Source organism: Haliaeetus leucocephalus, unplaced genomic scaffold, assembly GCF_000737465.1.
Source record: "Haliaeetus leucocephalus isolate CR32 unplaced genomic scaffold, Haliaeetus_leucocephalus-4.0 Scaffold555, whole genome shotgun sequence".
Taxonomy (NCBI): Eukaryota; Metazoa; Chordata; class Aves; order Accipitriformes; family Accipitridae; genus Haliaeetus; species Haliaeetus leucocephalus.
In genome coordinates, this window is record NW_010972991.1 from 17,051,498 (window position 1) to 17,074,194 (window position 22,697).

The 22,697-nt window shown below is 36.3% G+C and overlaps 1 protein-coding gene across 2 annotated transcripts in view; it reads left to right on the forward strand.

The window, feature by feature from the left end:
* The window catches only part of UBR5 (ubiquitin protein ligase E3 component n-recognin 5), a 75,024-nt gene that overhangs the window by 14,570 nt on the left and 37,757 nt on the right, over positions 1-22,697 (forward strand). Inside the window, exons 8-17 of one of the 2 annotated variants that reach the window (XM_010577025.1) lie at positions 1,823-2,034; positions 6,662-6,778; positions 6,858-6,968; positions 7,757-7,911; positions 9,900-10,017; positions 10,869-11,053; positions 11,841-11,950; positions 13,510-13,622; positions 22,327-22,470; positions 22,566-22,677. In XM_010577025.1, the coding sequence (XP_010575327.1) occupies positions 1,823-2,034; positions 6,662-6,778; positions 6,858-6,968; positions 7,757-7,911; positions 9,900-10,017; positions 10,869-11,053; positions 11,841-11,950; positions 13,510-13,622; positions 22,327-22,470; positions 22,566-22,677 (1,377 nt within the window). The remainder of the gene's footprint in view (positions 1-1,822; positions 2,035-6,661; positions 6,779-6,857; positions 6,969-7,756; positions 7,912-9,899; positions 10,018-10,868; positions 11,054-11,840; positions 11,951-13,509; positions 13,623-22,326; positions 22,471-22,565; positions 22,678-22,697) is intronic. The other variant, XM_010577026.1, reaches the window with a different exon arrangement.

The window sequence follows — 22,697 nt, forward strand, 5'->3', positions numbered from 1 at the left end:
AATTCTGAATATTAGCAGGTAAGTTCTGCAAGAACCTTGATAGTCATGTATTTTAAATCTAATTGTTGATCATTGGTGTTGCAAGGTGTTATAAAATTTTTGCATGTTAATTTTATTTTAAACTCTAGTGTAAAGTACCTACTAATACATAGATTGCATTACAAGTATTTAATTTGGCTCAAAAATGAATAACAATCGATGACATGCAGCATTCTTGATTTCCCCCACCACCACCACCTCCCCCCACCCCCCCCTCTTTCTTTTGGGTTGCTCTTTGTTCACTGTTCTTCACACTTTCTGAATTGTTCCATGACAGAAGTTACCTTTATGGAATGAGGACCTTTAGGTACTAAGGAGGGAGAAGAAATCTAAATTTTACTTTTGGGAAGCATTTTTATAGTTAAATAAGGAAAACTATTGGCAGCTGATAAAAAAAACCTCCTTGAGCAGTGTCAAGGCATTTTACTTTTTTTTTTTTGAAAAAGCATATTACTCTTAAAAGATTTATAACAGACCATGCAGCAATTTCCTATCTTTTTGAAGCTGTTGTGCAAATGCCTAGAGTATGTCCAAACTGTTAATCCAACCTCTGCTGTGATTGTTTGTTTAGTACAGTTTTGTTGCCTTTCATGAACATGTTTTAGTATATTAATTGCTGAACATGTAAGTTCCTGTTACAAAATTATTAGTCAGGGGTCAGTGTCATGTTTGCTAGAAAATAAGTACAGTACTTTATGAAATGTATCTGTAAGACAAGCTGTAGTGTTTGGCTTATGAAAAAACTTTCCCATTTGTCTAATCCAGCAAAAGACCCAAGACTTGGCATAATTTGTTGAAACTATGATATAATAATGTGGTCATCTCATACATGTAATTCCAGTTGATTTTTGTGGGCATAAGTAAAGTACTTAATAGGTTAAATGCATTATGTGCATGTACGAATATTCAGCATCTGACATAACTCCTTCTAAATTCCTCCTTTTTTTTCCTTTCCTAAGGTTATTCTATATAAGACGTTACTACGAATTTTATAATCCTTATTTTCCATGCATAGTTGACTCTTGGAAAGTTAGTTTGATTACCTGATTTAAAAAATTTATCTGCATGAGCGAACTGCAGAGTACTGGCTTTAGACAGTTTGTAGGCCAATTGGAGGGGAAGCATTTTGGTAAGGAACATTTTCCTACAAGGATCCTTTTTAAAACTTGTCTGACTCTTGAAAAGTTTTCATTTGATCTATTCAAAACAGATACACTTTAATTTATTAAATCCAGTCCTATGGAATATTGCTTTAAACAAAAGGGGTTGGATTATCAAACATGTATACGAGAGCTTTTTTTAATGCTTGCTTTCTTTAACCTTTTCAAATTACTGTTTTTTTGGGGGAAAGTTGTTATGAAACTCTCTAATAAATACTCTTTTTTGGTTTGCATAAAGATATCTAACAGACTATATAGACTTAGATTTTTTTTGTTGTTGTTACTACGTTGATAAAACAATACTACAAAACTCTGCATATTGTACTATAAAACTTTAAATTGCAATGTTAAATGTATTTGGCCTCTTATGATGTAAGTAAAAATGCTTTAGCATTTTTTTATAGTGCACAAAACTGTAAGACTTCTTTATTTCTAGCTTATTTTTATGTTTAGTAATTCTAAAGTACATATGCTTGAAAGGGTTAATATATTGAATGTTGCATGTCAGGACTTTATTTTTAATCTGTATGAGTAGATTTAACTGCTGTTAGTTGCATCCTGAAGGGTCTTTACTAGAGAGTGGCTTACTTTTATCCCACTGGTGTGACCCAATTGCATACCAGTTCTCCTTCTTCCCTTAGAGAGAGACTCTGAGCTGTTGCGTGAACGTGAGTCCGTTTTACGTTTGCGTGAACGAAGGTGGCTTGATGGAGCCTCATTTGATAATGAAAGAGGCTCTACAAGTAAGGAAGGGGAACCAAACCTGGACAAGAAGAATACACCAGTTCAAAGTCCTGTTTCTTTAGGAGAAGACTTGCAGTGGTGGCCAGATAAGGTATTGAATTTTTTTTACTATTTTATTTGTGTGCTGTGCAATAGATCTGTTTATTTTTTCCAAATAAATACTCTGTGTTTCCTTTTTGAATATCACATCTCAGTTTATGTGAGATAATGTAATAAAGCATATTCTTTATTATGCACTTAGGAAAATTATAAATAACTAGTTACACCCCTATAGCTGCGCTTCTGTTATTACTGTTTTAATTTACTTCTCCCTGTGTTTTAAAGGCACTGCTGTAGATTGTAAGATTTGGGTTTTTTCTTTTTTTTTTTTTTTGCTTTTTTTCATTTAGGTGCTCAAAGCATTTAATAGGCAATAGGAAACTCATGAAACAATTTAAACTATCGTTCATCAAGGAAACCTTTTTTTGATTAGTGTTATTATACCCAGGGATACTTCCAGTTTGAGTGGATTGGGCTTTTAAGCAGCAATGCTGAAAGCTGACATTTGTTTGCAGCTGTGTTTTGAGTTGACCAATAACTTAAATGAGTATTGGTTGCTCCTTCAGAATTTCTTTGGCTTTGATTAGCTGGTTTTCTTTGTAACTGGAATTCCATTTTCAAGGCAAGAAGTAATTCCCGCATGAGATATAAGAATGATAGGAACACCAGTAATATGTTGCTAATTGGGTATCTGTAGTCATTTTCTTTATGAATTACCTACATGCTTGGGAAAATGACTTTAAAAAACAAAACCAAACCAAACCTGAACCAACCAACCAACCCAAAAAAACTTCCCAGGAATGGAAGTGATAATCTATGTTTATTAGACCAAATTTTATGAACTTGGGGTGTCTTTCTAGTGTTCCAATTTCTGTCTGTCTGCAGTATCTGTGAGGTTGCTATTTTGATGTCATGTTTTCTTTTTCTGTGTGTCTGTTGTTTCCTTTCAGACTAAATATAGATAGAGAGCTTGAAGAGGGAGGTGAATTTCGAGGCTTATTTCTACTTATAGTAGCTCACCTTTAGCTGCTGTCATCTTCATTCAGGCATTCAAACTGAGAAATTAAGATACCTAAAAAGAATGCTTGTCTAATACTTGCTCTCCCAACCGGACCTTTTATGTCTAAATTGTGATTTTATTTTTTTCAGCCAGTAACGCTAAACTTCTGTGTCAGTGAAAATTGGCAGCTTTTGTCCCCTTTGCTTTGTCATAATGGCAGAATGAGAGAGTCATCTAGCTTGGGTAGAGAGAGATTTCAGGGGTTATAGCATCAAAGAATAGATGTAGTTTAGATTTGGAATACTAACAACTTTCATTTCCACTGCTGTGTTTTAGTAACGTTATTATAGCCATTATTACTGTTGTGCTTCTTGTTATGTTCTATTTTTTTACTACTTCAGGAATGTTTTTCCTGTTAACCCCATTCTTCTCTTTGGCCCTGAAACTTAGTAACTAAATTAGGGTTTAGGTTTTTTTTTCCTGGATTTTTTTTTTTTTTATTTGCAAACTCAGCAGATCCTGCCCTAGGACAATTATTGCAGTCTTTTACTGGGCATCTTTTATGGAATTAACTTGCTGTGATACCTCATTGCATGCTTGTTCAGTTTAAATACACTGAACTTCTTTCGAGATACCTGTTTGCATATGCACTCATATAAACCCTAGGTTTCAGTTAAATGAAGGTGTCTTATGGAAAGGCCTGTCATCTTTATCCAAAAGTAGTTAAACTTTTCATCCTGTCCTTCAGCTGAATGTTCGTAAGAAATTGTTCTGCATCTTTCTTGCTGTAGCCCCACTCTGAAGTTTTGTTGGTGGTATTTTCCAATAGAAATTCTTCAAGGTGAATCCTGAGGGAGATGATTTAGCTGAGAGGCCAGTTCAGATGTTTCTTCCATTTTGAAAATTGGAAAGGATGTCTTGAAATGTTAATGGAGAAGACAGTAAGCTAGGGGAGAGATTAAAGTATGTGAGAAATCGCTACAAAATAACCAGTCTTGTTTGCAAATATTTTTCCTTAATATTTCATTATTTTGACATTCAGCATTTGAGACAGAACTGTAGTAGCCCATGATGAGGATGGTTAACTTACATTTATGGGAGGTAAAGTACCAACCTGAGAGGAATGGATGAAACTTTTGGAAAGCTGATAGTGTTCCCAAATGCATCAATTTCACCCACAATCTGAGATGAATGATGTTGAGACATGTTGCATAGGTACTGAGTTTTCTCCACCAAATAAGTGAAATTGACTCCTCAAGAATTCAAGTCAATGAATGAATTCTTCTGATAGTTCAACTCTTGTTGGACTATAGTACTATTAGTCTACACTGCCATGTATCAACATTGTGCCATGTGTATCAGAGCCACTCTATAGTATGGTAAATATGGCTAATTTTTAATGCTAGACTGTAGTAGGTGCAAGCTGAGCCTTTAGTTTGTTCAAGTAGGTATATTCTGTTTAGCTATTGAGATATGAAGATTTTGTCAGCAACCTACATCATCTTCGAGTATGTAATTTCTCTGGTCTGAAGTCAGAATTTATAGTTGAACACTTAAGACTCTGGTTACAGAACCAGAGCTGTCATGTTGTTCATGCATCTTTGTGTTGTTAGTCTTTTGAATGGTGGAGGTGTATGTAGCATTGGTCCTGTAGCATTTAAATCACAACTGCTAATATTTGATCGGAGAGAAAAATTTTGAATGGCAGGTCTCTTTAGTGTTGAGCTTGTGGTATAAAACTGTTTGTTTATAGAAAGTTGTAAAACATATTAGCAAGATTAAAAATCATAATGATACTATCTTGGAGCAAAAATTAATTGCTTTCCATACTTAACTTTGAGGCATTAGGCCAGATAACGTCTGAAAATTCATTTATGCTGATGAAGAAGAGATGCATCTCATTAGACTACAGGAGGTTCTGATGGTAGTTCTTTCTCAGAATATGCAGTATTTATACGATGGCAAGTATTAATCATGACGCAGATTAGCATTCGTGCTACTTCTGTGCTGTGTTGGTAGATGCCCTCTGGAGCCATATAATTCTCTTATGATTTAACTAATTCTAGATCTTGTTGTCAGGGTATAAAAGAGAATTGCTTGTGATTGCTTCTGTCCTTTCCTGCTGCCTTCTTTCTCTTTCCCAAAATATTGGTAAATATTTTGAGCTATGGGTAAGAGAGGTACTGAAATCTCATGTTATTCAAGGACACGCTCACACCTTTTGAAATGTGCGCTTCTGGGCATGAATATAGTAGAAGAAATAGCGTGAAACCAGATTTATGAAACTAAATGTTTCCACTTGTAAACTTCTATAGCTGAAAGAAAAGTATCTTAATGTAGGGGACAGATAAATGTACTGGGTGGTGGGCTTTTTTTAATGGTCTGGGAAGAACCAAGTTTCTCATCAGTTGGTTAAATTGCTTAAATGTGGTATATTGTAATCTAAGAGAGGCAGCTAAAGGTATTCATCTGGGAGACTGCTGCAGAGAAGACTAGTTACCATGTATCTGTCTTTCAGATTTGTAGCTCTGGAAGAAAGTATTTGATTTTATACCAGTTTAAGTTGTTTTTTTCATTCTTTAAAAGCTGTATTCTCCCTTAAGTGCAAGGAAACTTTTAGTTGTTACCAGTAAAGAACATGTTTAGAAGTTCAGAAAGAACATGTCTTTCTAAACAAGTTTAGAAAGAACATAGCTGCACTTCCTGAGGAGCAGCGAATGGATGGGCCTTACAAATGTTTCTCAGTAAACAGAGGTAAATATTTTGTGAAATCACTCAAATTCACAGGTCTGTAGTTTTGAGATTTGTTTCAATGCAAGGGGGAACAGGAACTTGGAAAAAGTGAGGTTGTAACTGTTGCATAGTTGCTGCAACATTAATATACAACCAAATCTAAGAGGGGGGAGAACAGGCTTGTGACATATGGGTAAAGTACAGGATGAAGCAATTGAGCAAAGTGGTACTACCTTAGTAGTATAAAGATGCTATACAAGTTTTGGTAAAACTTTAAAAAGGAGAAAAAGGCGGTGGGGGGATAACCCATAATTAGAAGCTTTTCCAGCATATCAGGTCATAATGATGCATTCATGTGACATGTAGCATGCTGATTTTTTTCTTTTTGATTGATCTTGTTTGCAGTTCTTTACCTTCAGAATTGAAAGATAAGAATAGTTTAATTGATGAGGCAGTGAATTTGATAATTGATTTCTCAGGTAGATGGGAGATATTTACATGAGTATACTTAGGAATGGAATAATGGACTTCTGTTGCTTTTTTGTTCATTTCAAAAATCCAGAATTTTAGAGGGAAACTGTTTTTTAAATGTCAGAAGTCAAGAGATCTTCCTATCTTTAATTCTTTGAGCGGTGTTGTGTTCTTAAAATATTATGGAAGCTCTTAATAAACTGTCCACGTTGATTGCCATGTATATATTACTGCTAAACTTCAGGAAAATATCTGTTTCTTTCTTCCCTTACTCTGTCAGGAGCAATAATGCTTTTTTGTGTGTGTGTTTGAGGGCATGCTCAGCTTGCGACAAGCTGGATATATCTTTACTTTGAAGTTCAGCATTCATGGGAACTCTAAAATAACTTAACAGTTACAAGTTCATTTTTTTGCATTTATATATTTATATATTTGTAGTATTGCTGTCTTAGACTTTGTATTTCTGTATTTGTAGGATGGAACAAAGTTTATTTCTATTGGAGCTCTGTATTCTGAGCTTGTGGCTGTTAGCAGTAAAGGAGAACTCTACCAATGGAAGTGGAGTGAATCAGAGCCTTACAGAAATGCACAGGTACTGTACATCTTTAAATGCTTACTTTCAGAATGATTTATATGTTTTGAATATCTAAAATATTTTTTTGTTTCCAAAGAATCCTTCACTGCATCATCCACGAGCCATGTTCTTGGGATTAACCAATGAAAAGATAGTGCTTCTTTCTGCAAATAGTATTAGAGCAACTGTTGCCACTGAAAATAACAAGGTATGAGATGTATGCTGGTTGCTGAATTTGACGAAGCTGGGTTTTTTTCAGTTACTTGCAGTATATTATAGAGAAGTTGATTCTTCAGCTTCATCAGTAGTAGAAAGTAGTTAATTCATTTGTTTATTCCACTTTTTTTCTCTATATAGATGTAAAAACAAAACAGAAACCCAACTGGTGTTCTGTAAAAATGCAAAAAGGTAAAAAACAACAACAACAAAAAAAACCCCAAACAAAACAAAACCCCAAACCTGACAGATTTACAGCTGAAACAGTGAAAAAATACCTGTTTTACCTGAGTATCTGAAATACTTGACTTTTTGCTATTACAGTAGAAGCTGACACTAGTTTAAGAATAGGGAAGCTTACTAATGTTCAGTATATATTTGCTAGAAAAACTAAGGACATTGAAGCTTTCAGTGCGGTAAAGTAAGTTATCTAAATATGCTTTTCTGCCCAGTTAAGGGTGAACTTGAAACTGATTTGGTAAAGTATATGCAATTGTTGGAATTATTTTTTATGACACCTCTCTATTTTTTTTTTTTTTTACTTTTTTGTTTTTGTTTGAGACTGGAAATGGGGGGGAGGAGGGATCCTGAAAAGCTCTTTTCTGGGGAAAGAAAAGGTGGTAGAGGATAAAATCCCAAAGGGAATAATTTTTTTGATTGTTTTTGGTTTTGGTTTTTTTTCCCCTTTTAAAACCAGTAAATATTACATTAAAGGTGCAACTTTTCTTTTTCTTTTTTTTCCCCCGCCCTTCTCTGTTCCTTTCTTCCCTTCTCCCTTAGGTTGCTACGTGGGTAGATGAAACATTAAGCTCCGTAGCTTCTAAATTAGAACACACTGCACAGACATACTCAGAGCTTCAGGGAGAACGGATTGTTTCTTTACATTGTTGTGCTCTTTACACATGTGCTCAACTAGAGAACAACTTGTATTGGTGGTAAGTAAATACTGTGTTTATATACAACAGTGTAGATCCACTGGATGTCTTCATGTCTTTGGTTCTGAGAAGCATTGCGAAACTACTGGACCACAGGTGTTGAGCTCTGTAACTCTGCACTTGAGCTTAGGTTCCCTTTTTAAATTATATTTATTCTATTCTTTAATGCCTAAAGCTTTTGAATCCAATTATAACATCTTTAAGAGAATAAAGTTACTCTTTTAGGAGATGTGTATAAGTGCTTTAGCATTCAGATATATCAGTACTACACAGTATCAGAGAATAAACTTCTTTATGTCTTTTAGGCCTTTTTCAGGTTATAAGTGTGGAACAAACTTACCACATATGAGCTCCACAGTCTTTTGTCACTGTTAGAAAATTTGATCTGTTAGTTTGTGGTCCAAATCTTAAAGAAAGGAGAAGTAACATCAGATGCTCCCTCTGGAGCTTGTTGTTAAATTATAACACTTTTAAACATTGTAAAATACGAAATGTTAGTTAAAATATTTTAACTAACAATTTGATAATTAAGAAGCCTATGTTTTTAAAAAAAAAACCAAAACAAAACCCCAAACCCCCTAAACTAAAAAAGGCCCCAAACCCTCAAAAATAACACTCCCAGAAGAGCTCTGAAATTAATTTCTAATTTGAGCGAATTCATTGAAGATTACTAATGCATTGTCAGCATGCATTATTTCTTGTCAGTGTGTCAGGAGTTGTTGCGTTACATATCATGCCCGAAGCTGAAGTAGCTTTTAGGCACGCATGAGTTAAATACTTGATGATGAGTTAGAAATCAGAGCATTGAAAACTGATTCCTGAAACAGCTTTCTCATTAAATTCTGATAACTCTCTGGAAGATATTTAAGTAGAATTGCATCTTAAACACAGACGTATTTTATTTTAACTTCTAGTCCCAAATCTCAAAATTGCAACGCTCTGATTCTTGGCCCTTTTGATATGTCACAGCTGACATACCTCAGTTAGAGTAATTACTCTTAGCATAGAAACTAATAAGCCATAACACTGGAGATATGTGGCTATTAGAACCTGCCATCTTTACTGCTTTTGGAATAATCGGTGCAATGTATGAAAAGACTTATTAGCATTTATATGTAATCTCTGAAAGCAATTTATTTAGTAACCGACATGTCCTTTTTGGGAGGGGTTAAATGTCAGCAGTGGTGATTTTATGTTAATCAGATTGATGTAGACAGAAGCTTCTGTTACTATTGGTATCTTTAGTTACAATGGTCTGTAGTACACTAGACAGGATTTCAATTTCCAGTGTTGCACAGGACTGATGCTTTTTATGTTTTCCTTAATGTGAAGGTTTTCAAATAAAAGCATCTAACTCTATAACCCACTGACTAAAACATGAAGTATCAAAATAATAAGCATGCTTAGCTGTGTATGTAGGCGTTATTTTCAGCTAAACTGAGTGGATCCAATTATGAAAGAATTGTCCTTTTTTCCCCTCTTGCAGCTTAAGTCTGTCTTAAGGGTCCTAGACTCCTTCAGCTGTGTCCGCAGAGAGAAAGTGAGGCTTTTAGAATGTAAAAACAAAAAAGCTTATCCTCTTCCCCAGCAACTGCAAATTTTGGAAATTATCACTAGTCATGGGAAAGATATCCTCAAGTTCAGAGGGGACAACCCACGACTTTAAAGCTGTGGCTGGACTGTACCGTCTGTGACAGAGGTCTTGCAGCATTTTGGACTAGAAGGAAAGCCATTTTGCAGTGACATATCTTACGTGCTCTCCCTCTTCCTCCTCCCACCAATAAATCGGCCAGTTGAGATGAATTTGGAAAGTGGAGGTGAATATAGAAAAAGATGTCATTTCTACAGTGCTTTGAAATTTTGGAGAAGGTGGCACACAGACTTGTATGTTTGATGACTACATTAAGCAGAAGGAATAAACTTTTCAAAGTTATAAACAAAATATTTCTTTCATAGCCTTTTAAAAAATAATATGCGTTTTTCCACAGGGGTGTAGTTCCTTTCAGCCAAAGGAAGAAAATGCTAGAAAAGGCCAGAGCAAAAAATAAAAAGCCGAAGTCTAGTGCTGGTATCTCCTCTATGCCAAATATAACTGTTGGAACACAGGCAAGTGCAACTGTCACAAGTGGCATTTTTACAGTGCTATATGATGAGCTTACAGCCTGCCCTTCAAAAAACCAGAATAAAACAAATTAGGTTCTGTTCTTGTTATGCACGAAAGTTCTATCAATAATATGGAATTAAAATAGCATGTTTTAATTATATGACTGTAAATTGATGTGTCCTGTTAGTATTGTTGTTGTTTTACTACTATAATTACTGCTGCAAACATGGAGGAACAAGCTGTACTCATACAAAATATTCTGTTATAACTTACCTACTGATTCTGTATTTTGAGAGAAAGTAATTGCATAAGTATGATTCTCAATAGAACACATAGCTTTGTAAATGATTTGTCATTTAAGTGCCTGCAGTATAAGAGTCTGAAATTGATTTATTTATGCAGTGAGAGAGGCCTTTGGTTTGAAGCCTTTACCAAAAAGGTTAATAGCTGATACAGAGCTGTAGGATTCTTTTTGTGATTAGTATTGGAACTAGTACGAGACAAAACAGCTCTTTCCCAGGGAGCACATTTCTTTCGGTTCCCAATCCATTCTAATCAACTCTGGGATGAGTCTTTATTATTGGATGAATTGTTCCTTCTGTGGTTGAGCATCTAAATATTACATATTAAACAGTTGCACTGCTAAAGCTGTTGGTTTCAGGTGTGAATTGCACAACAGCCTCTTTTTTCCTAGCAAAGTGCATAGTAAGTCATGCTGACTTTCCTCTTCATCTAGTTCTGTAAGTTTTCTTATTTTTTGACTACTACATATGTCACCAAGAAAATGCATGCATATATGATTTCCCTCAGTATAATCCATTGTTCTCATAGAAATAAATATTTCTGTCTGTAGGTGTGTTTAAGAAATAACCCCCTCTATCATGCTGGAGCAGTTGCTTTTTCAATCAGTGCTGGAATTCCTAAAGTGGGTGTGTTAATGGAATCTGTTTGGAACATGAATGACAGCTGTCGATTTCAGCTTCGGTCACCTGAGAGCTTGAAAAACATGGAGAAAGCTAGCAAAACTACTGAGGCAAAGTAAGTGTTGAGAACACACATGCATACACACAGAACATTTATTTGATATTCTCTTGGTGATTGATTAAAAATTGAAAAGAAGGAAGGTCACATTTTTATCAGTTTGAACTTTTTGCCTTTTTTATAAGATTCTAGCTTTCTTGTAAACTCTGCTAAATGTGCAGAAATTCTCACCACAGGAAAGGCATCTCAGTTGTGTGAAACCACTACGGAGATGTGAAATGCAGAAGGAGTATTAAATGAAGACTTTCCTGCAGTGTTCCATAAAGTTTCCAAGATTTTATACTTGGATAACTGAAAGTGGTTTTGTTACGGAACTAACTGTTTTCAGGCCCTTCTTCATGGCATTGAGACCCCTGTTTCAGCCCTTCCATAGTGTTAAAAAGTCATTGGGTCCACAATTGCCAGTTAAATGTTTCTTAAAATAGATTTAAACTGTTTCAAGAAAAGCTTGAAAAAGTTTAGCAGTTCTGGAGTTTCGGGTTACTGTATAATGCTAATAATTCTTCCTGTCTTCAAATGAAGCACACGGAAGGATGTTTATTTTCTGTAACATTGTATCTGTGCTCAGGTAATGTTATAATGCTAATCTCTGATTAAGCAGCATAGCACCATTCCCAACATCAGATATATAGCCTTGTCAGTTAGAATGGTGGTTTGCAAGTATGGAGTTATTTCATTAAAGTATTAAAGGAACGTGGCTGGGATCCACTGACACTTTGTCCATTGTCACGGAAAAGGTTGCACCTTTTTCTTTCTTCATTCTAAGTAACACCTTTTATTCTAGACCTGAAAGCAAACAGGAACCAGTGAAAACCGAGATGGGTCCTCCGCCATCCCCAGCTTCCACTTGTAGTGATGCATCTTCAATAGCAAGCAGTGCATCAATGCCATATAGTAAGTAATGTGTAGCTCATAGTAACATAAAATATTTGTGTAGATAAAAAGTTTTCATAAAGGCAGTTCTACAAAGATTCTGTACTAATTTCAGAATGCTTTTCAGTCTTTCAGTCTGAACTGCAATATATGTAAAGGCTTTTGTAATAGGCTTTAACACTGACAATTCACTATCTAAATTTAAATGTATTAGTATAAGCAGTGACTATTTGATGTAAGGTGTATCTAAGCAAGCATAACACTTAGTTCTCAGAATCAAAAGTATCTTTCAGGAGGTGATCAAGAGGAAGTCTGGAGATAAAGTTGTTTATGTTTTATTGCGATGTGATAGTGAGTTTCTTTACAGCCCAGAAGCTGGAACTTGTTTTGGAAAATTCCTTTTAAGATTAAGCTGTTCTTGCACAGCTTGCCTTGCAGGTGAACTTCCGTGCAAAAAGCAGTAGTTCGTCATCTATTACATAAAATGTCTAAAACTAGACATTCTTTACTAACATACAAAAGCAGTGAGAGAAGTTTTACTTAAAATTTGTACTTTTAAGTACAAGTTGTACTTAAAAACCTAAAAGGCTGCATTAGAATTCATGTAACTGATCTTTTCCTCCGTTAAACCTATACGTTTATAAAGGGTTGATTACAAGGCCATCATTTGAAGAAATCTTCTCTCTGCTCCTCTTTCTTCTTGTTGTTCACATACTGCAGTTTTAAGAAGCATTCACCTAGAGAATCAAATGGCCTCATTCAGTGACTGAGAATCTTGTATGCTCAGATCTGCAGTACTAATTAATTTTACTAGTAGAGTTTTTTGCTACTGATTTCTTCTTTTTGCAGTTTTCAACTGTAATTTTTCACTGACTATAACTTTGCTTGAGTGTTTGAAGTTAACTTCACAGTTAGTTTAGAAGTTCTCTGCTTCTTCCTTTAAATATGTTGATAATATTAATTATACCGTATACTCAATTCAAGAGATTAAAGGTTCTTCTTGTCAGTGTTAATTTAGCCATGTTATGTATTTAAATTTGATCCTGAGTGTACTACAGTTACTGTTCAGATAATGTCTTTGCAGCAAATCTAACTGTACTGCAATTGCTATTAGCCCAAATAGCTATTTTCTGCCTCGTTTGCTACACTTCTAGATGTTTACCAAAAATTCAGACATAGTGGACAAGCAGACTTTTTGTAAGGGTGATATGAAGCACTGTAGCAGGCTGAGTGAAGGGTCTTAGAATGTCAGCCTTTTTACTTACAGCATGAATATCTGAGCCCTGCCAAAACAATTTCTTGTATTCTAATTATTTTTCTTAAATGTCCTTAAAAATTGCTTTGTTTATCAGATAGGCTTTATTAGTGCTAATTTCATGGAAAAACATGAAAGTGGTGTGGTATACTGTTTGGTGGCTCTCACTTTTAAAGTCATATTCTTGTTAACCTCTTGTTAATGTCTAGATTTGACTGTTGATAATCTTTTTGGGGGGAAAGGTTTGGTGTTTACTGACTGTTGCATTTGGATGCTTTGATTAAATATTTTAAGGGTTTTTTTGGTAATAACTTTTTTGTCTCAGAGCGACGACGATCTACTCCTGCCCCAAAAGAGGAGGAGAAAGTGAATGAAGAGCAGTGGTCTCTGAGGGAAGTTGTGTTTGTGGAAGACGTTAAAAATGTTCCCGTTGGCAAGGTTTGTCTAAAATACACTTTCGCACCATCTTTGGAGAGGAAGAAAAAAAAATGTTTTTCCTTTTAGATAAGCTAACTGTTTAAAAGAATCATAGTTTTGGGGATGCTTGAGAATGTTTCTGACTAGCGTGACTTTTGTTGCATTTTTATTTGTCCATAACACAATGATAGTAATAGACTGAATGCGTTGTGAATAAAACGTGATGAATCTTAAAAAATAACATTCTGGTACTTTAAGTTGGACCACAATATTAAGTAAAGCAGATGTGTTTTTATCCAAAAGATTATTTTTGGTGACTTGAACAATAGCTCCCACATGTCCAGTGAGATTGTGAAGAGTTACAGGTGTTGTTACTGACTTCTACATACACATCAGCTGAACATTTGGGCAAGTCTCATGTTCTGGCAACCAAAGAACAGAAATGTTTTGATTAGAAATTATGTGCTTCATTAATATGACTATGAAGTTATTTTATTTATTAATCCAGAAAATCTGATTGTTTGGTCCTTATAACTTTTTCATTTTCTCTCTAGCAAACCTTTGCTCTGACTAAGAGTGCTATAGAGGAAAATACTACGTTTCTCCTTTGACATTGTTGTGCAACATTAGGAGGGATTAGAACTGTCATCTAGACAGTTCTCTGCTATGCTTTTCAAAAATAAGAGCAACAGGAAAGCCAGTAAAGGTTTTCCACTGTATTGGGTCTGGCTGAGATGGAGTTAATTCTCCCCATAGCAGCCCTCATAGTGCTGTGCTCTGTATTGTTTGCTAGAAAGGTGTTCATAATGCACCAGTGTTTTGGCTACTGGTGAGCAGTGCTTGCACGGCATCAAGGCTGTCTCTCCAACATTCCCCCCCTGCCCCCCCTCACCGGCAGGCTGGGGCTGGGCAAGATCTTGGGAGGGGACATAGCCAGGACAGCTGACCCAAACTGACCAAATGGATATTCCATACAGTATGACGTCAGCTCAGCTATAAAAGCTAAGTAAAGGGAGATGGAAGGGAGGGCATTACGTTTGTCTTCTGGAGCAACCGCTACAAATACTGAAGCCCTGCTTCCCAGGAAGTGGCCGGACATCGCCTGCTGATGGAAAGTAGAGAATAAAATCTTTTTTTTTTTTTTCCTTAGCTTTTGCATGTGACCTTTGCTTTTGCTTTATTAAACTGTCCTTATCTCGATCTGTGAGCCTTCTGTTATGTTTTTCTCTCCCCTGTCCAGTTGAGGAGGGGGAGTTACAGAGCGGCTTTGGTGGGCATCTGGCACCCAGCCAGGGTCAACCTACCACGTCAACAAAATGAAAAAATTGGATTCTTTCTACTTGACTCATAGAAGATTAAAAAAAACCTGTTACCAGAAGAGGAAATAACTGTCCAACAGAAGGCAGTTGGATTTAGTCAGAGTTATTTTGCTTGCATCCCTAATAGGTTTACTTGTGCAGGTGTGGAAGATTTGCCTTGAGCAGTATCTTTGAAAGGATGAGGCTCACAATGAATTTTCATTATCAAGTTTAGATTATTTTTGCAAAAGTGGGTATGGAGCAACTTAATTCATTGAAACATTTCAGTTTCTGTAAATGAGGTTTTGAGATCTAGTTGAAGTTGCTGAAACCATTGTTTGCCTCTCATACCAGCATTGGGAAAGCCCTTGTTGTCCTTGTCTGTCCTTACTGTTTTAGATCCTAAAATTTTCAGGACAGAGACTGTTTTAATATTTCTGTATACAGTTGTAAAGATGTCTGTATGCTGTGTCAAGAAGAACTACTATGATAAATATAGAAGAGCTTGAATTTTTATATGTTGATATTTTCATGAAGTGCTAAAACCAGTAAGTGGGCTGTCTTCTGAATAGAGTTATTGCTGCTATTCTATTCTATACCAGTCATTTATGGCAAAGATGCCTTTTTTTTTTCTTCAGAAAGCAAGCTGTCCCTTTCAAGTGATGTATATGGTCGTTTACTTTTTTCCTTTTACAGTTTTGTAACACTTCAGAGTTTAGATAGGATCCAGCAGACAAAACCATAAAAAAATTTTTGCCTAGTGGTGCCCAGGTTAAAGACAAATACAGTTTATTCCTTGTTACATGTTCTGTTTGTAATTTGGATCAGTTGTGCAATTGTATGAAAAAGACTGGAGGCACCTCAATCTGCAGAAGGGTTACTCTTTGCAATGTTGTACAGGCTCAAGAATAGCTAATGTTGTTCATTGTTGAACAGTAATGTTTGTAATTTAGCTTATTGCGAGGTGAATTAAGCACAAAGAGGATTCGAATTCTGAACAATCTGACTGTTCTGCGCATAAATAATATTTGAATGTGTACAAAGGTTCAGTCCAGTCTGCAAAAACATAATCATACAGGTTTGGAGTCTTAAGATGACCTTCATCTGGTCTTCCATGGTCTTTTGTTTACTGAATGATGTTCCAGAAAGTCACATCTTTGATGTATTGGTATGGATGGGCTCAGTGGCATGTTCATCCTGCATGAGAATATACTATTCCTATGTAACCTGGGAATTTGTTACCTTTGGTGTTTCAGAAAATTGGAAAGGCTTTGAAGCACTGTTTGGAGTTTTAGTTACTTGATGTTACAAAGCATGGTGTCAACAGAGCAACACTTAGCTTCTGAGTGCTGTCATCACGTAAAATACGTGGTCATGGAGCATGTGAATATTGGGACATCTTTGAGAAATATGCACTGGTATTTGGTGGATTTTTTTGAGCACAACATGAAGTCAATTGCACTAAACTAATTGATTTGTGAGGCCAAAAATCTTGTCTTATGTAATGATTCAGGTGTGAAGTAGTAAAAGGAACAAAAAAATTATTTCCGCCCTTTTACCTGCAAGAGCATCTGAAATTTTGAACATTTATATTCTTTAGAATAAAGTGTGTTAGCCATGAGTGTCTGTCAAAATGTTTGCCACCTTGTAAAAAGATTTACATAAGTCTTTGTTTTATGCAAAAAAGAATTGTTCACTTAGGCTTTAGGAGGTAGACTTTAGAGATAGGAAAGGGGTCAGATTTACTGATGCTCAGCCTGTGTTCCTGAAGTAATTTTGTTAGTGGAAAATTTGTGTTTCTGTACTTTTGGATGTACACAACAACTTCATGATGTCTCCAAAAAGTGCTTGGTTAAAATCCTTCCAAGACCACTGTAGTGCTCTGTTTGTAGAAGGGTGGACAGGTAGATGGTGTCAAGTTCTAATATGCTTGTTTCTCTCTGGGCTCTTCCTGATCTTGGTATAGTAACAGCCCTCCCCTAAGTTGAGTGCTAAGATCTAAGGTGACTGCACGTGATTGTTCTGATACCAGTAGATTGCACAACCAGCATTTTACACACTGCTTCATAAAAGTGGATTGCGTGTGGTGCCAAAGCAACAAATGACCAGAGAGTGTGGCGAGAGTGCAAAAATTCTTACATCGGGGCAGTCTTGAAAGAAATGAAGAAAGCAGAAGTCTGCTAGATAAACTCTTGGATTTAGTCATCTTTCTCCTTGGAATATATTATCTTCCAATCTCATTTCAATTTAAATCCTTCGTAGGTTTGGAATAAAACTAAGCCTTTATTCTTCCAAGTCTGTCATTAGATGGAGGAGGTAATGATTATAAGATTATCCACCTAATGGAAGACTCATGGAATGAAACAGCCTGGCACTTGTCTCTTCTGTTGTCTGCATTGGTGAGAAATCTGATGGAGTCTTCAGTGTAGTTTAGAAAAGAAATGGGCTGAAATAAGCCTTTGTTACTGTCGCAAAATGGAGTAGTTTAGACCACTTAATCACCTCAAATGGTATTGGTAAAAAAATTATTTAGTAGGATTTTATGTATAAGCACAACTTCACAGAACTTGATGGCAAGGTTCACTCTGTTACTTAATACATGGATGAAATGCACGAAGGAAGATTTAAGTCGGAATCAAACTAAAATTATGTATGCAGAGACTGAAGATGCAGTAGGGTAAAAGAGAAACATACAAAGAAAAATCAAGTTAGAATTGATTTCTCGTGATTTGTACAGAGATTGGGAATGCAAAAAGGTAGGGGAGACCCTCTGGTTGAGTCACAAGGTTCAGAGGAGACCCCCTTGCTTTCTAAACTCCTGTTGGAGTCTAGGTGTGGCTGGATCAACTCCTAGTTTCCAACTTCGTCAATAGTTTATATCTAAAGAGATTGTGAGTATAATAGCAGCCTGAGATTCATTCACAGTTGAATAAAGTTCAAGACAGTAGTTTAAGTACAGATTTGAAAAACAATATTTGTAATATCCTTGCTATAGAATATTTAGGTTAGCGCACACACACATGCATAAAGACACTAAGATAGATATATATATACACACACACATAAGCGAGTAAAAGCGAGATACCTGTTAAAAATCCCCCTTGGGTTCAGTGAAAATGTTCATGTCAAATGCTTCAGCATGTTTCTCAGCAGGCGAAAGGTTGAGCCTCAAGGACCAGAGAGTAGCAGCCCAAGTCTTGTCGGCTTTTGGCAACAGACCTCCGATCTTCACAAACTTTTCAGTTTGTGAGCTCTGAGAGGCGTCTCACTCAGAGGGAGATACTGGTTGCAGCCTGCTGCGGTCCAGGAGAGCTCAAAGGGTCTCACTTAGTACCGCTGCTTATAGCTTTGGGAGATGATTGGCTTTAGTCGTTAGCAAATTACTGGAATTCCAGGTTTGCTGGTACCATTAGGCAGGAGTTATGTTTCAGATAAGGAAGGCTCTAGGGCTGTCAGAGAATGAGTTAAGATTCAGATACGGGATGCTCCAGGGTGGTTTGGAGAGGACTCAGATATGTCTCAAGGTTGTCAGGAGAGAACAAATTATCTCTACTCCCGTCCCTCGCCTTGGCTGGGAAGCAGGAGTCCTTGAAGCAGTCAGCACGACTCCCTGTCTTAGCCATGCAAGAGTTCCTGATACGGTCAAGGGATGCTTAACTGCCCAACTCATTACACTTATGCTAAGGCCTAGCGAGACTTCCCAAGTTTGTAGATCAGCCCAGAGAGGGGAGGGAATGCACCACCACGGTTACTGCTCACTGGTATCAGAGGAATAGAGGCTGGTTTTGTCCATCTCATGCACTTTGGGATATTCTACTTACCCACATCAGCTTTTGGATCCCCTCTTCTGGAATGGCTTAAATGGTATTTGGAACCACTGTTAGGACAAAAGGGTAGGGAACCTGGGCTGGAGCTGCTTATTTCTTTGTCAGCTGCAGTTCTTTTTGGTCCGAGGCTTTCCATTGGCAGTGTCCAAGGCCTCCCCAAACTGCTTCTGTTCATCAAAGTTATCCTCAATCAGGTGAGACTTCTGCGTATTACCAGTTTTGCAGTTCCTGTGCCCAGAAAGCTTATCAATCCAAATTTATGTTTCACAAAATCCCTAGGACTTGAGTAGTTTGTTCTTTAACTTGTACTTTGTATTGTGTTATTTCAGTCAGTCACTTGAACTTTTTTTTTTGTTTGATTTCTGTCTGAGATTGAAGCCTTCCCATGAGAAGGATAAGTTGAAAGAACTCAGGCTGGATATAGTCCCAGAAGAGTTACTTAATCCCTATCAGGAATCTGTTTTTAATCCTTCAAAGTTGAATATTTTAAAAGTTGTGTCAGTATTTCTTTGGAAATGCTCACTCTACTTTGAGAGTAGAGGTAGAAGCCTTTTCTGTGATGTTAAAATTTCTTCCACTGTAACAAGGAGATTTGATGAGAAATAAAAAAAAAAAAATTTTTCCCTGGTGGTCTGCTGCTGTGTCTTGAGAGGGAATATGGTGATTCTGGAGAGGGAAAGATTCTACAGGTTACCAGTGGATCCAAACAGGTTTGCTTCTGAAAGGCTCAAGTGCTAGTAGTTAACTTTGTTCTTTTTAGAGGCTACTCTGCCTATCGTTAATTTGATTTTAAATAAAGAACTGTAAGAGGGAACAGAGGAGGAGAAGTGGGGCTCAGGACCTGCCTCCATTTCCTTTTGAGGAAGGGACTTTCTTGAATGTTTTCTGTCAATCAGTGTGCTTTGGCATTGTGGTTTAAAGGAGTGTGGCAGTGGGTTGACAGTAAGGATAAAGGAGGTAACAAATATGTTCACCTTTCAGTTTATCAATTCATTTTTTTTCTTCCATTAAAAAGAAAGATCAGATCTCATTGTCCTGTGGTTGAAAAGGCTCTAAAAAGGTATTTTGCTTTTGGAAAAAAATCTTTAAACTTCCATTTTGTTGCTTGCTTTTTTTCATTCCTTTGGTTAATTTCTTTTAGTTTAGTCCTAATAAGGCAAACATTGTCTATGTAGTTCTGTAAAACGCTTGTTTCCAGTTGATGAAATTTTTGCCTTAGCAGTATGAACAGTGTAAGTACTTCTGTAGGCTAAAGCATCTAAATCCTTTAAGCTCTTGCATTTTATTTTTGTTTAGTGCATTTTTCAATGAATTCAGACTTACATAATTTCAATTAAAGGGGAGTGTTGATGTTGGGTTTTTATCTTGTTTTGTGCCAGCCCGTTATACCACATTTCTGCTTTGGAGCTTTTTGTGTTTCACTCAAGCTCCTAGTTGCAAGAGGTGAATTTCTTCTCAACCAAATATTAATTAACGTATTTTCCAGTTTTTAAAGATATATGACTTTCTTCTTGAACCACAAAATGGGAAAGAAAAAAAACATTTGGCATGTGGACTCTGAAAGAGTCACTGTAGAGTTCCAGCACTTTAAAAACTGTCAGCATTTCTTTCAACATATGAAAAGCGGTGTAAGTGAAAAGTGATGTAGGTGATAACACTAAGAGCAGCCAGAATGCATGTAGAAGAAAACTTATAATTATGAAGATAGGATATGTTAATTATTTGGGGACTGTGCCTTTTCTTAAGGCGTGTTTCTTCCCTCCACTCCGCCCTGCCCCCCGATATAAATTCGAAATGTCATAAACATCCAATGTCATAAACAAGATTTCATATGCCCTGCTAGACATTGACCCTTTAGAATCTTCTGGGTTTGGAAGCAGCCCAAATTTACAAAGCTTTTGTAGCAACATTTAGTTACTTAAAAAAAATAATAATAAAAATCCTACATGTCAGACTAAAAGCTGTGGTTGAACCATTGGCATGTGATTTCAGGCTTATGAGTTAGTCTGATTACCTTAAAAACATCTAAAAGTACCTTGATTAATTTTTTTTTTGACCAAATCATGATTTTTGTCTGGAGTGTTGTATTGCAAGTCTCAATAGAAATCTGTCTTTGTATTGTCTAGATCAGAGTTAATGTTCCTGAATCTTTTGACTAGGTCTGAATTTTGAAATTTTTGGGTAGTATTCTTATGGCCATCAGTGATGCTCTACTACTAGAATTAGGAACTCTGCTACTACAGTGAAGTTTCAGCATATGGGGAACAAGTGCTCTGACTCTATCCACAATACTCTTTGTAACAAAAAAAAAATCTGCTAATACTTTCATATTTGTCAATATATCCTTTTCTCTAGCATGCTTGATAGGCTGAACCTAGCTAGAGAAACTGGGAGAAACATGGAAATGCCTGGATTCTTATAACCTATAATATCTTGAAAATTTGAGAGTTGATTTTTATTGTCAGGGATGTTTTAGATAAAGTTGATTACATCTAGATCTTTAATACTGCTTTGTAAGCACTTTATGTGTAGAAACTACTGTGAAATTAGGGCCTAATCAAGATTGACAGTTGCTTGTATCTACTTTTGATCAAGACAGAGCATACCAAGATCTTATTTCTACTCAAAATTAAAACATTGTCTGTCCTTCCCCCTGCCCCCTTCCCTCTTAGCTTTGTTTTCCTTCTGAGAAAATTATGGTCTCAATTGGAAATGCAAAGGGCCTTGCAGTTTGGTGATAGCATAAGATGTTTCTATATCAAGGAAACCTATTTTGACAGTTCTGATTAAATATGCTCGGCAGCAACTCTCTAAAGAGAGGCTTACAGTCACAGAAATGACTGTGTCAGTGTGGGGTTGAGTAATTTCCATTTCATTGGGGGGCAGAGAAAGACACAGATTCATGAAGTATGTCTGGATAGACTTGTCTGTATCCTTCAGTCCTAAGGGACTGAGTGGAGAAATTTATCATCGAGTGTAAGGAACAGGTAATAGACCCATAAACCAACACTTCCTTTTTTCCACTGTGCACAGTCATCTTGAGGAATGAGTGCTAAGACTCTGCAACAGAGGCTTTAAAAATTCTTAAAAAAAAAAAAAAAAAGTGTTTCTTGTAGTACAAGAGCTATTGGGCACTTAAAGAAGTAAGAGGCTCAATGTAGATGTTTTTTGTTGAATTGTTAGCTAATGTTTGGAACTCATTGCTGCAAGAAGAGTGTTTACTTCCAAAAGTGATTGGACAAATTAATTAGAGAAGGGTCTACCCAGGCTATTAAGCATGAAGTTGTCCTGCTGTTTCCAGTAGGCAGAAGCTGAAAAGATACCAGGGAAGCATCAGTAGGAGCTTCTCTAGTCAGTTGGTGTTGGTTCCTTTGATCTCATTCAGCATGCCTATGAAGTCCTTAAGAAATCCAAGTTTTTAAGATTTCAGTAATTTTAGCAAAACAACAAGACTAATGACCAAGAGCTGTAGAATTTTATCACTGACTATCGTAAACTTTTTTCTTTTCCTGATAAAGGTCTGGTTTATTTTGAAACAAATCAACCTAAACAGTTTCTGTTCAAAGCATTTGGTAAAACTGTAATGTGTTCTGCTTATAGGTGCTAAAAGTGGATGGTGCTTATGTTGCTGTGAAATTTCCAGGCACCTCCAGTAATGCAAACTGTCAGAGCAGTTCTAATTCAGATCCTGATCCTTCTTCTCTTCTCCAAGACTGTAGGCTGCTCAGAATAGATGAACTGCAGGTATGTCTCTGTGAAACATTGAGAAAACAATTGGTATTTTGAAATGTCAGCACTGTGTGCTTAATTGCATCTTAAAATTTTACATATGTTTTCAGGTTGTAAAAACTGGTGGAACTCCAAAAGTTCCTGACTGTTTTCAAAGGACACCTAAAAAACTGTGTATTCCTGAAAAAACAGAGATCCTAGCAGTAAATGTAGATTCAAAAGGTAAGTAGGACTTACCCTGT